The 14,916-nt window shown below is 31.6% G+C and overlaps 2 protein-coding genes across 2 annotated transcripts; both read right to left on the reverse strand.

Moving 5' to 3' along the window:
- Positions 1-774: 774 nt before the first annotated feature.
- Positions 775-8,775, reverse strand: LOC130813234 (uncharacterized). Its single transcript, XM_057679019.1, has 6 exons — positions 8,303-8,775; positions 6,580-7,159; positions 6,177-6,487; positions 1,760-1,807; positions 1,238-1,671; positions 775-1,081 (listed from the first exon to the last, which is right to left on the reverse strand). Exons 1-6 carry the CDS (start codon positions 8,570-8,572, stop codon positions 1,027-1,029), a joined length of 1,698 nt encoding a protein of 565 aa, XP_057535002.1. The 5' UTR covers positions 8,573-8,775; the 3' UTR covers positions 775-1,026.
- A 2,963-nt stretch (positions 8,776-11,738) lies between these two features.
- LOC130813650 (homeobox-leucine zipper protein ATHB-22-like) lies at positions 11,739-14,133 on the reverse strand. The gene is made up of 3 exons (XM_057679494.1): positions 14,013-14,133; positions 12,954-13,291; positions 11,739-11,993 (listed from the first exon to the last, which is right to left on the reverse strand). Exons 1-3 carry the CDS (start codon positions 14,131-14,133, stop codon positions 11,739-11,741), a joined length of 714 nt encoding a protein of 237 aa, XP_057535477.1.
- Positions 14,134-14,916: the final 783 nt, after the last annotated feature.

The raw sequence follows: 14,916 nt of genomic DNA on the forward strand, positions 1-14,916 counted from the left end.
AATTATAAGACAAAAAATATTGGTAAATTAGTTAATAAACTAAAGTTGATATTATTTAAGAAAAATATCCTCTAAATTAATATTATTCATGATTAATTAATAGTTGATATTATTATAAAAATTAACAAAATGTTGTATTATTCACGATAATTTTTCCTAATAATAATCATTGTTATTATTATTATTATTAAGAGGCTTGATTAGAGTATAGAGACAAAAATAGTTGAAAGGTTGAATTTGTATACCAAGCCATTAGTAGTTTATCTTTGTTTATTAATTGTTTGTGCCATTATATATATATATATATATATATATATATATATATATATATATATATATATATATATATATATATATTTGGCTTACATGTCTTGTCTTCTCTTACTATATGTCTTTTTTTTGATTTAGTTTTTATTTGTTGGTCTTTCTCGAGCCAAAAGTTTCACTAATCATAAACTCCTTATTTCATATTTCTTCTTAAATCCTAATTATGGCTTTTATGAACAGAATACTATGAGTATAATCATGGTGACATAATCAACTAATGACTCTTAGAAATTGTACATTGGGTACAATGATGAGATAATCTCAACAATGTGATTGTTACATAAACCAAATCAATATGAGATTGTTACATGAGCCAAAATCACACTTAAAAAATCAAAGCCAGCGGAGAGCCATAGTGTGATGGTGGCTAGCTATTATCCCACAGATTTTTGTTTTGGAAGTTAGGTGTAGAGAGTAGGCATCTGAAGATGCCATTAGAGAGTAAAGTGATAAAAACCAATATAGCATTATGAGTCAATCATGTACTCTTGCGCAAAAAAGCATCAACTTAGAAACAAAGTAATACGAGACAAAATTTAGTTCAGTGCAATTTAATAAATCAATAAGGTATGTTGCAATATATAGTACATTTAACCTTTTCAGAATCGACAAGGTATCAACAAGGCCGCAGTAGCACAGGCTAGAGTTCACCGTACAACATAATTCCCATCAACTGTCTTTTAAGATTTCCAGCCAAGTTCAGAATCGTTCGAGGATCTTTCCTCTGGAGCTGTGGCTCCGATCAAGATTTTGCCTGCACAACAAATGAATGCATCCAATCTCACAGCATTACACCCAACAACGGATTGAACAACAGACAAAACTGTGTCGAGTAAAAGCAACAAGGTACGAAGAAAGTTATGGGTTAGGCTTTGGAGGAAAGTTTTGCTTAAGCAGTGTCGTTTCCTACCTTGATGAACCAGTTACAGCTGTTTTTGAAGGTTTGGGAGAAGAAACAAAATGTTTGCTGGGTTTCGATTCTATACTTATAGTAATGCTCTCCATACTTTTTTCCATCTCTTCTCTTTCATCCTTTTCTGTACTCTTTTTTTCATCAGAAGCAGTAGCATCCACCGGTTGACTCTCAGGTGGAGCAGGCTCCAGAGAGCGGGGGCATCCAGCAATCCATGGATGAGAAAGGCATTGAGCAGCAGTAGGACGTTTGTCAGGGACAAAATCAAGAATGGGAACTAGAAAGTCTGACAAGTCATTTGCATCTTGTTCACTAAACTCATACTTCTCAACAAGAACCTTGCTAAGTGGCCAGAAACGAAGCCGACGAATGTGTCTCAAGTCTCCATATCTGTTGAAGAAGTCCCGGGAATAACGTCCCCCTAATGCAGTCTGAGAAATGATAAACTTCACAACTTAGAAGCAAATGCCTCAATAGAAAATGTAAATTTTCTTTAAATCAGCGAAAATATCTTAGTACCTTACGTGGCATCATTCCCAAAAGCTCCATCATCAAGGCCAAATGATCCTGTGAAACAAACGAGTGAAACTCATTAGATCCCGCTCATGGAGCTACTAATTACATGAATTAAAGGAATAATAAGCCACCAGGCAATGAATCAAGATCAAATTATTCCCATCACTTATAAATCAGTCAGAAAAAGCTAAACCGTCATCATAAAAAATACCCAATAGTAATTAGTAAGTGTTCATGCACACTCCATACATAAACTATTAACTACTAACATCTCATTATTCACCAAATTATTTCACATCAAGTATTAACAACAATGTTATAGCCTTAATCCTAAGGGTCGGCTAGTACATGAACCAATAGATCATTTCCACTGGTCAATCACTTGTATTCTTCTCCATTGATGTCAATTTTCTATCATCTCAATCTATAAGTTTAAATATCCCATTCCACGACTGCTCACCAGATCATGTTCGGTCTTCCACACCCTCTTTTTAAGTACCCTGAGTTTCACATCAATCAGGCCCGGTTATTTACCTGAGCAACCAGGTCCTCAGCACAAGGCCCAAATATTTCTGAAAATATTGGGGGCCCAAAAATGTATAAACATAAAGCCCAAACAACAAATGATTCTTTTCTTGCAATTTGCAAATGACCCGTTAGAGTAAACTTTCCCAACTAATGCAATAACACATTCCAATTAAAAAAAACATCTTTGACTTTTACTCTTCTCAATTAAACAAATTAAAAAAAAGCCTATAAAATGGCGTCATTTACGTGGGTAAATGGGGTATAATTTATACTTACCTTCTCAAACAAAAAAACAAGAGCTCTTTTATTTGGTTGACAATTTTCTTTGAGTACCCATTATCTCTTCAAGTAAGTCAAATTTTGTTTTTGTTTATAATTTTTTACATGAATTTTCTATTATTTCTTATGTAATACAATAATCTTGCATTTTTTACATTTAATTTTGTAAACTAAATATTGTATCACAAATTCTCGTGTGAGACGGTCTCATCGTTAGACATACCTCATGCTTGGGTCAAATAACCCAATAATAGAAGTTTTCAGCTTATGGGCTTCATGTTTTGAGATCGTCTCACCGTGAGACGGTCTCATACAAGACGGGTTGTTGTTGTATATGGTTTATTTATCCGTTTTAAATTAGAAGCTTAGTATTAACTTGAATTGTATAGAAGCATACTATAAAATTATAATAAAGTAATATAGGTTTTTGAAATAAATTTTTTTTATTTTTTTTGTTGCGGCCCAATTTTAAGATTAGACCGGGGCCCAGACATCAATATTGAGACTTGTATTTTCCAAGAGAATATTCAGATAAATATAGAGAAATAAAGGATGAAGATGGGTACCACATGGCATTACCAACCTTAAAGGGACCAACGGTACAAGGACTTCAGGTGCAAAGAAACATATTGCAACAAAATTACCTGGGAGTAGTAGCTAAGCAATCATAACCAGCTACCAAAATTGTCTGCACCAGTCAAAGAAGATGATAAGACACCTCTCTTCAACAGACTTGGGTGACTAATAGTTTTGGTAGAAGGGTCAAACTTCGGTCATTTTGAAGTAAACTTGAATGTGGGTCACAAATCACAATACTCACAAACTCAACCATTGATATCATTTTATGCAGAAAAAATGAGATAAATGTAGTGATAGGCCCTTTTTAATGCTAAAAACATAAATACTACTTCCAGTCATGCTAGAACTAAAAATAGTTTACATTATAAAATTAGTTTTCGATCCTATGCCACAAGGCAGAGTATAAATCATACATAGGTTGGTTTACTATCCCATTTACTTGGTTGGAACTTGGAAGACCTCATTTAAGCAAATATTCTGTTTTAGATTATAGGACTCTCACTCTTTATTCACTAAGAATCCAACTCAATTTAATGTAACTTTTTACCTTCAATACCCATATAATCTCTTCTTATACCTTCTCTAAAAAAGTAAATAGCTGTTATGTATTTCTAAGACACTAATTCTATCTTCTCTGCAAAAAAAAACTATAGGAACTAGATCTTCTTTTTGTTATTTGTGTGTTTATTTTTTACTCTCAACAGAAAGTGGAATGAATAGATAAGGGGTCCATAAAACTCCTAACTGGAGTTGGATGCATCAGAGGAACATATACAGATAAACTAGAAGTGTCTCAAGTAATTCAATCAAGTGTAATTGTAGAGTGTACAAAAATTGCAATTGAAATCCTAACTCAAGAAATGTTCCAATGAGATAGTAATATAAAATTGAAAATCTTGTTGCTAGACCGAGAAGTAGAACTCAATGCCCCTTTTGGTAGGCAGTAGCAGTACTAAATGATACCAAAGGACAGTCATATGCCAACCTCCAAGGCTATCCTAGCGTATCCCCACATATCATGTTAGCATTGGCCCCACATTCTCTCTTTTGATCTCATCTACAAACTCAATTTTTCTTATCTTAGTCTCATTTTTCCACAAATAGCAAAAAACTTCCATAAACATTTTCCCCGTATACCGGATTCATTGAGACAGAAGTAATAAGAAATCACAATCTTTTATTAGAAAATAGTTTTAATCCAGAAAAGTAAGACAAAGAAGCGAAGTCTCATAAAAGGAAAATAGGAAATTTACCATACACAAAATTTTACAGATCATACAAGCAACTAAAAATTGAGGAAGGATTTTGACCAATGAGCACTTGGATCCACAAATAGATAGATGGAATTAAGGAGATGAAAAGTGGGTTTTGGTTATTATTATCATCCATAATCGGTGCATGTGATGACCTGTAATAGAGAAGAAAATGGAAGGTAGAAAGAAACGAGGTGAAAAAAGATTAAAAAAGAGAATGAGGTAGAACGCTGGGCCAGTATGCTAGCATCAAAACTTTAGCGTTGCAGCTCAATCCCAAATAAAAATCTTAAAATGCTCTTAGAAAAATCCTTCATTACCTCTCCCCAACTTCAACGGACTCATCGTTGTTTGAATACTCTAAACATAATTAGATAAAATTTCCTAAAGCAATCTTATCAGTTTATTTTGGTTCATGCAGCCGAGCCCATACCGTTGGGATCAAGGCTTTGGCAAATCAAGGACAAGAGTAGGAAAAATTAAGTCACGTGTATGTTCTGCTTGTAACATGGAACCACCATATTTTCCAAAATGATAAGTACACGTTACAAGAGTAACTAAGGATACAACCCATAAGCAAGAATTATGATAAACAAGATGCAATGAGCATTTAACCAAAGAAGGGCCTTGGAGAAATCAAAAAAATACAGATAAATATGCAGTTAATCAAATATTAGGAAGCACCGTGTTATAAAGATCATGTTATTGAAGAAGGAAAGCAAAGAAAAGTGTACAAATTATGCATAAACATGCCTCATAGTATGCTGATAAGTCAAATTCAAAATGAAGTTTTACATCTGTAGTATTTTCCTCTATGTCCACGTGTTTTGGCAAAAAGATTTAAGACTAAAAGTTCAAGGTGGTATGACATAAACTGAACACAATGTGGTAGCCCTTCACTAAACACCAACAAATGTTAACATTTGATCTCTATTATAGTTCCCATTTACTACTTTGATAAACAGCTCACCAGAAGACTACATTGTATATTATTTTCCATCATCAATCATCACAATATTTTTTCATAAATAGAGAGCGGCAACTGGAATATTACGTGATCGAGGTGTCCTCCTTAAAGTTAAAGGATAAGTTTATAGAATGACCATTAGACCGACCTACTATATGGATCAAAATGTTAGGCTTTTAGAAAGGATCATAGTAGAAAGATGAGAGTAGCAGAAATGCAAATGCTTTGATGGATGAGAACGCATACCTTGAGAGATAGAATTCAAAACAAAGATATAAGAAAGGGTTTAGGAATTTTTAAAAACGAGAAAAAAATGAAAGAGAATCGTTTAGGTGGTTTGGGCATGTGCAAAGACGGGGCATTAGCAAACCGGTAAAGAAGATAGAAAGCTGAAGTTCGAGAGACTTAAGAGGGTTAGGAAGACCGAAGATAACATGGAAGACAAGAGTGGAAAAAGATATGAATGACGTGAAGTTACAAATTGACCGAAGATAACATGGAGGACAAGAGTGGAAAAAGATATGAATGACGTAAAGTTACAAATTGAGATGGTAGAAATAAGAATGAATGGAGAAGAAGAGTCCATTTGTACGACCATTTGAACTAATATATTAGTTCATATAGCAACCTCAATCTTTTGGGCTTAAGGATATGCTGTTGTTGTTCATAATGTTTTTCCATGACATAATGTTCTTGGTCATCAGCTGAACTAGATTAAAGAGGTTCTTATCTCAAAATTACCTACTAAGTCCAAGAAATAGACTAATAGCAAAACATCAATGATCAAATAAAACGAACCAGAAAGCCAATATACCTCATCCCTGTCATAATTGTCACCACTATGAGGATCGAACAAAACATCACCGGTTGCAAGCTCAAAACAAATGCAAGCAAAAGACCACATGTCAGCAGAGGTTGAATATTTTGATCCAAGGATCACTTCAGGACACCTATACTGCCTCGTTTGAATATCGTTTGTAAACTGTTTGTAAGTCCAGCAAGCATTTCCAAAGTCAACTAGTTTGCATTTGAGGTCCACAGACTCCAAAAGTTTCCGCCTCGTTGATCGGCTCCCTCTCTTATGGACTGAACTTCCTACACTTGTCCCCTTCACACCATCAGCATCTGCTGATGTATTCACAAATTAGAAAAAATCATTTGGACTTCTAAGCAAAACATATTTTGAAACTTCTACTATGATAAAAACTGTACTCAACCTGATGCTTCAGGATCTTGCTCAGGGTCAGTAGCTTCTTTCCCCGCACACCCTTGGGCTGCACGTTTTGCCTTTCTTCGAATTTTCTTCTTCTGATTTTTAGTCAAATCACCATTTGAAACTTTGCTGTCTTTTGTACTCCCAGACTCATAAATGGTTTTATCCTTGCTATTAGGAAGAATAAGAGAAGCGCCAGATTTTCTAGGGTCCTTGGACGGGTCTATCACTGACCATAGCAAAATGTTTTCCGGCTTCAAATCAGTGTGTATGATAGACAGCTGCCGGTGCAAATAATCCAACCCAACCAAAATATGGTAACATATCTCCTTCACCTTCGCCAGAGGCAACCCACGATAGTCGGAATACTTTATTAACGTCAAAAGATTGTCCCCCAAATACTCAAACACCATACACACATGCTGCCCATTAGGACCAGAATGTTTAAAATGATCCAAAAGCTTCACAACACAATTTTTATCATCTGGATCACCATCAGCTAGTTGTTTCAATATCGTAATCTCGTCCATTGCAGCTTCAGTGTAATGTTGCGCACTTTTTTGCACTTTTAGAGCCACATATCGCTACAACACAAAATAAAAAATATCAAAGCCTTAATACTAACAATAACACAAATAAAATAAATTAGCAGATCAAAAAAATTAATCAGAAAACAGAAACCTGCTAACACAGGAGAATGGAAAGTATTACATGAAAAACATTCACAGAAACTTATAGCAACAAATCAAAAAAAAATTTATGGTGCCGAGTTTATCCTTCTCTCCTCCTTCTATGACTTAGATTCCTTGTAATTCTAATCACATACGAAAAATGCATTCATAAGCATTTCAACAAAAAAAAAAAAAAAACCACAAAAAATATCAACAAAAAAGTGCAATCATTTCTCTCTACACTCATTGCTCAATTTATAAAATGCTTCTATTACTACACAAAATGAATTGAAAAGTTACTCGCAGCTTACAAAGAATTACAAACAACCTCACTAAAAAAGTTTCTAATTGAAAGAAAAAACCAACACACAATTAAGGATTTCAATCAACATGCTCATTCAAATAACATATAACATGCAAGCTTCCACAAACATATAAAATCAATAAAAATCAATCCGAAAAAACCAAATTAAGTCAAACATATAAAGTGCAATCCACATCTACAGCTTGAAGCCTTGAATTTCTAAAATGTTTTTATTGCTACACAATTTGAACCGGGAGTTACTCAACACCTTACTTAAGAACAGTTAACAACGAGGTGAACCTCCAAACTGAAAAGTTTCTATATGGAGAAAAAATCAAAATTTAAAACAACATGCTCATTCAACTTAAATATTTGATAAAACAATGCACGCTTCCACAAACAAATCTATAACAATGAATCCCAAATACAAAATTAGGTCAAACAGAAAAGGTGCAATCCATTTTTCTTCACACTTATCGCTCCAAATTCAAAAATGCATCTATTTCTACACGAATTTCTAAAATACATCTATTGCTAACGAAGAATGGTAAACCTTTTCACTGAGAAGTTTCTACATGAAAAAACTGAAAGCACCATTGAAGATTTCAATCAACATGCTCATTCAACTAAGATATTCAATAAAACAATGCAAGCTTCCACAAACAAAATAAATCAACAACGATTAATCCAAAAAAAATGTCAAAAATGAAACAAAATAGTCCAGATCAAAACGAAATAAAAAAATCAAATACCGAATGTTTAGTATCCCATGCAAGCCATACAGTGGAGAAATGTCCCCAACCAAGCTTACTCTGAACAACATAAGTTCCATTTTTGAAGGAATCGCCGATTCTCACAGCATGATAACCTCCTCTTCTGTAATCATCTTTCCCTTCATCTTCGGACGTGTAATCGCTTCCACTTTCGTTCACTTCTTCATCTTCTTCCTCCTCCACCGACAAAACCTCTTTCTCTCTCTTCTCCGCCGTTGTCGCCACCGTAGATTTTCGCCGGGCTTCCATCTGCGGTGAATTTTCCGATCTACAAAAGGTCAAGTATTTCTTCTGCAGACAGAATTAGGTGAATATTAACCCTTTTTGAAGATTGGGTTTTTTTTGTTGTTTGGGTTAGATTGATTGTGTTTCACTGTTTCCAACCTCTAATGTTGTAATTTAAGAGTGGTTTTCTTTTTGTAATATCTCTCGTCGTTTTGTCTATTGAGGGCCTCCACCTTACAATTTCTTATTAGTATATTTTATAAAATATTAATAATAATTTTCTTTGTTTTCTCATGTTGTTTTGGTTTTGAATATTACATTAACGAGAAAAAAAATTTTATTAATGTTTTTGAGACATATTTAGAAGACTAAATATATCAATGTGATATCTTATTAGATTCGTCTCAATATATATCTTTTTATTGTGTATTTTTTATAAATTTTATTATTTGGAACATATATTGAGACTCAAAATCTGCTTTGAAAACCACGCAAAAAGTAAATAAGAAGAACACCAAAAAACGAAGGAAGTAATATGATATAATATAAGTTCAACTTTCCACAATTGAGTTTCATTTTAGTTCAATTCAATTCAATTTAGCTCTGTTCAATCTAGCTTATAGTTATATGTTCCTAGTGTTTGCTTAGTGAAGCCTCCTTAAAGTACTTTTATTATTTCGTATTATCAGTTTAATTAAATTTTTCAAATTCTATTTAGCTTTGTTTCGTTCGGTTTAGTCTACTCGATAGAAAATTTGTAATTCAAGTAGTTTAAATACTATATTCAATTCATTTTAATTAATTTTGACCAAAAAAATATCATGATTTTGAATAAGTCGGTAACTTTAAAATTCACTTATCATACTCAATTAAAGAGGTGTTTAAAATAGACCCAACTATTTGATATTAAAATTTAAACTCCAACGACACAATATTTTATTATCGGGATTATATATATATATATATATATATATATATATATATATATATATATATATAAACGACTAAGGACATGTTTAGTTACCCTAAAAAAATTAAGTAATTAGTAAACTAAATTTAATTAGTAAAAATCAGTTTGAATCAGTAAAAAATCAATTACAAATAGTATAAATCAATTACGATCAGTAAAAGTCAATTACAATTAAGAGAAATCAATTACATTCAGACATCAGTACAAATTAATTTTAATCAGTGAAACTCCTTTATGATTTTATAGCTAAAAATTAGTTACAATCAGTAAAATTACTAGCGATCACTAAAAACCAGTATCAATCAGTAAACATCAATAAAACTAAAAAACAGTTTCAATTAGAAAAAACAATAAAACCAGTACAAAAAAGTGGACTAAACAGGGTCTACGTAAGTGATCTGTGATTTTATATAGCAAAGTTAAATGTGTTTTTGAATAAAAAGGAAAAATGTCAATAAAACACCAAACTTTGCTCGATCGACTGAAAATTAATGAAACTATTATTTTTTTAAATCAACCCAATTATTAAGTATATTTGTTGAAATAAACTCATATATTACTATTAATCATCTTCAAACCTTCTTTGTAAATCAAACAATTAAGAATAAATAATAATTGAGTTTATTTTCATCAATTATACACAATAAGTGCATTTACTTATAAAAAAAACTAATATTTAAGTTTATATTTAGTGGATCAAACAAAAATTGATTTATTTTTAACAGTATCCTCTCTAAAATTTTTAAGCTCAAAATATGTTGCTTTTAGGTTCAATAACCATAAGAAATAGCGTTGAGTATGTTGTTTCATGCATGTTCGTTTATGAAATTTGCATCGCCTAAGGCTAATGTCAAACTTTAATACATAAAAATAACTTTAATTATCATAATGTCGTTAAGTGCAACTTCCGCCTATACAAAACCCTTAATAACAAATAAAAAAATATTAAACACCATAACGTTAAGACATTCTACAGTTCAATGCTTAGCTTTAAATAGGTTGAATTTCATTGACTAGTACTAATAATTTTATTTAAATTTCTTAATATTTACGCATAAACTTATTTTTCAGAATTAATGATTTCCCTAATTTTTAAATGAGAAGGTATCACGGTGAGACCATTTTTATTGGGTTGGCCAAATATGCTTTTTCGGTCTTAAAGTGATTACTTACAATGTTAAAGTGATCACTTATAATTTTAAGAGAATCATTTTTTATAGTTTTAGAGTGATTACTTATAACCTTAAAACGATCACTTACGATCTTAAAGTAATCAATTAAAAAATTAGGCTAATATATAAATCCGTCGCATAAAAAGGCGATAACGAGCTGTAATAATTTTCATTTTGAAGTCCTAGGCGCACAAAACCCCGCCCAATCTATTTTATACCACTCCTTCGTATGATTGAGTAGTACTAGTAGCAAATGGTTTCTTTGCCTTAAATTAGTTCAAAATTAGGAGGATATCAGTATTTAAACACATTCTTATGACTTACACCTCTAATACAAAATAAATAATTTTTTTTTGGATTACAATGTACGTTAAGAAAATAAGAGAAATAGTTAAGAATCAAACTTAAAATCTTGTCCGGGAAAAGTGGTAGCCACACCCCCACCATATCTAGCCACTCATCAGATTGATCCACAATTTTCGAAATGCTAGATACTTCCTATGTCTTTCACTTGTTTCATAGCCAAAACTCGGCTAGTTTACTTATAACTGCTCGTTTGATTAGTGTCAAATGATAGTAATAGAAATGATTTAGAGTTTAAATTTTTATCAAAAGTTCCATGTCATTCTCATGGTGATGAAGCTTTGATCACAAAAAAAAATTTTGTTTACAAATTTCTATTACCGTCTAATACCATATTTCCCAATGGTTATGCATTGGAATGAACTTTATGAAGAAAATGAGATGATGGAAATTGAACAATGCATAGCCATCAAGGTAGCCAAGAAATTTTTCAACTAAAATTACACTAATGTTTATTCTTATTATCACCGTTCAATATCACTAACCAAACGAGCCGTAAGAGTTAATACTAACTTTAGCCCCCATTAATACACGGGCCAAAATCAAACACTAAACTAGTACACAATTGAATACTTTGTAACAAACATAATATATAATATCCCTTATGATCTAATTCAAATAGAGTAGTAATCGTACATATTAAATTACTAGAATTATGATTTTGCTAATATTTTATGTAGCAAACTTAGTCTAGAGACATAAGGTAATTTTCATGAGAAAGAGGACCCCAATAAGATGGTGTGACTACATTGTAATTGTAATTGTAATTGTAATTGTAATCATCAGAAAGTGCACTAAAGTTAGGTTTGTTATGATCAGAATATTGGGCTGCAGCGGATGTGCTTTCTACAGTCTCCTCACATGAGGCTTCTGTGTTGCTGTTGCAGACTTGTTTTCTTCTTGTGTCTTGTTCCATAACCATACACTTCAATCTTTCTACCTGTTCATCAATCCACCAATTCATATGATTCCAACAAACTCTATGAAACACTAGTTTAATTTGAGATGGTCTTAGTAAATAACAGTTATTTGTGAGGTTAACAAATCACTTTTATATGGTAGGATTTGATAGTATGAGAGTTTTATTGTTATAATTTATTTTTTTTGTTTTGTTTATTTTATTATTATTATTATTATTATTATTATTATTTTGGTGATTTACAAATCACGGTGATTGATTAAGAATTTTTGATTTTAAAAGCACATGATTATAGTATAATACTTTTCCATGAAGGCTATATAATAATTACTTATTTCATGTATTTAAGATATAAATTATTTACTTGAACTCTTTGATATGGAGTAATAAGTGATTTAGATATTTAAATAGTTGTTAGCTGTTTAAATACTTGTAGGTAAATATATAGCTATAAAAGTGTTGCTTTCAATTAACAAATCTATGTAAACAACTAAATGTGTAACAACAATTTTACAGCTACATTTACCCACAAGTATTAAGACAGCTAACAATTAAAATACAGTTAAATTATAATTTATTGAAAATGATCTTAAAAAAATTTTAAATTACGATTTTTAATTTTGGAATGTCACAAATTTTTAAAACCCTAAAACAACCATGGTTATATACCACTAACATCTTAATTCGTAAACACCTACACCTAACACGTCCCTTGAAGTTGAGTTGAAATACATTTCCGTTGCTTTAACTTAAAATTAAGACCTTTTTGCGTGAGAATGATGTGTAATATAGTGGTTAAGGGTATTCTCGTTCAGTGAAAAGGTTTCCACCTTCATCTGTGTTTGTATGTTTTGTGTATCTTATGTTCTCTGTTTTTCTCTAGACACTGTTTTGGGCGCGACTCATTGGGAAGATGATGATATTATTAAATAAAAAAAAGTTAAACATTCAAGAACAAATAGTGGTATATAATATAATTACCTCCTCTTGGAGCTTGTGCTTCTCTTCAGAGACAACATCAAATTGAAGTTTAAGGACATCATACAAATGCTGAAGCTTCTTAGCCTTCCACCTAGCTCTCCTATTCTGAAACCAAACAGCAACTTGTCTATGATGAAGCCCTAACTCTCTAGCAAGCTTCATTTTTCTATCTGGATCTAACTTCTTCTCTTCCTCAAAACTGTTCTCCAGTAATTCTATCTGATTCGTCGTTAGCCGTCTTTTTATCTTCTCCTGATGATTGCTGTTATTGCATGGAATTACAGTTGATGATGCCCTCATTTCTATGGGTATACCATGTTGCTTTATTGCCTCTAACCCTAGAAAAGTTATTAACAAACTCATCAATCAAAATGTTGTTAGACTCATTTTTTCTTTAATAAACAGTCACAATTAATATATAATTTTATCAAATATCTAATTAAACAAAACAGTTAGCTTGCATATTCAATTAGCTTTAAAAGCCAATGCAACACTTAAAACTATTAACTAGTCAAACAAGTCAGCTAAAAAAACCAACGATCAACAGTCATTTATCACACACTTCTATAACTTACTGGAAAATTTTATATGGTGACCCTGAGTTTTTTATTTTTCCACGTTATAGACAAATTAAATTTTTTTAAATCCACGTGGTAATCACCTTAAGCTTCCAACTTTTCCATGCGGTAGACAAAATGTTAAGTTTTGTGTTAAATTAAGTACTTATATCGATTGAATTTTAAAATATGTGGTTAATTAGGGTGATCATGACGTATTTTTTAAATATCATTGCATTGGATACAAATAGTAAAAGTTAACAAAAAAAATTCTCATATGTCTACCACGTGAAAAAGTTAAAAGATCAAGATCACCACTTGAACTAAAATCATATTTGTGTACCAAGTAAAAATGTCAAAAATTCAAAACTACCCATGGAATTTTCAGAGCTATATTTGAAACCACATTCACATGCATATATATTAATAATATATGCATATTTTCATGATCATGAAAATATGAATGTGGTGAGTATAGTAGTATGTGATGATAATCACTTACCAGGAAAATGATCAAACAAGTTGTTAGAATGGCAGTGTAAGATGCTGGAGGAGATCTCAGCTAGAGGGTGAGAAGCAAATGTAGGATTATTCCTTAGGATTTTACTGTTATTCCACTCCATTTTGGGTATTCTTGCTTGTCTAGTTGTCTTCTTTTTTAACGTACACTATCCCAAAACATTTGGGTAACATGATATCAACTTCCTGTTGTTCATTTTATAAGCATTTAGCAGAATAGAAAGATGATAAATTTTGAAAGAGACTTGACTGTCATTACTTCAAGAAATGTTGGGTAGATGTTCAGAAATCAGCAGGTTAGAAAGTGAAAGGACAACTTGAAAAAGGGATTCATGGTTAATATTGCATTTGTAATTAATCAGTAGTCACTAGCTCACTCATACTTTTACCTTGGGATTGGAGCTGCAGCATCACAAAAAATTCCTTTTATGTGCTACTAAACTTTTCAAATTTATATTGTGAGACCGTTTTCAGGTTCAGCTCATTAAATTTTAATGTATATTTATTGTATTTTTAATGTCTATTTGCATTATCCTTAATGCCTACATATAATATATTTAACGCTCACAAAAAAGTACTTAAAATGCCTACTTATAATATTTAAGAAAGACCGTATTTTGCTCACTTTATTTTGTCCGAACTAAATTTATTTTACTCATGATAATGGTTTGTTTTCTTTTCTTAAAGAACGTAGATACCATTCATTTATGATTTAAAGATGAGTTTGATTATAATAATAAATAAGATAATTGATAAAAAAGTTACACCTTTTGTTCTAGTCTATTGATATAAGAACATCTATATGATGATCTAATTTTAGATTACATGACCAACAATATAGAAATTTTCCTTTTAATGGTGATCTAAATTGGGGTGGGTTGGAGAAA

Source organism: Amaranthus tricolor, chromosome 5 (genome assembly GCF_026212465.1).
Source record: "Amaranthus tricolor cultivar Red isolate AtriRed21 chromosome 5, ASM2621246v1, whole genome shotgun sequence".
NCBI lineage: Eukaryota > Viridiplantae > Streptophyta > Magnoliopsida > Caryophyllales > Amaranthaceae > Amaranthus > Amaranthus tricolor.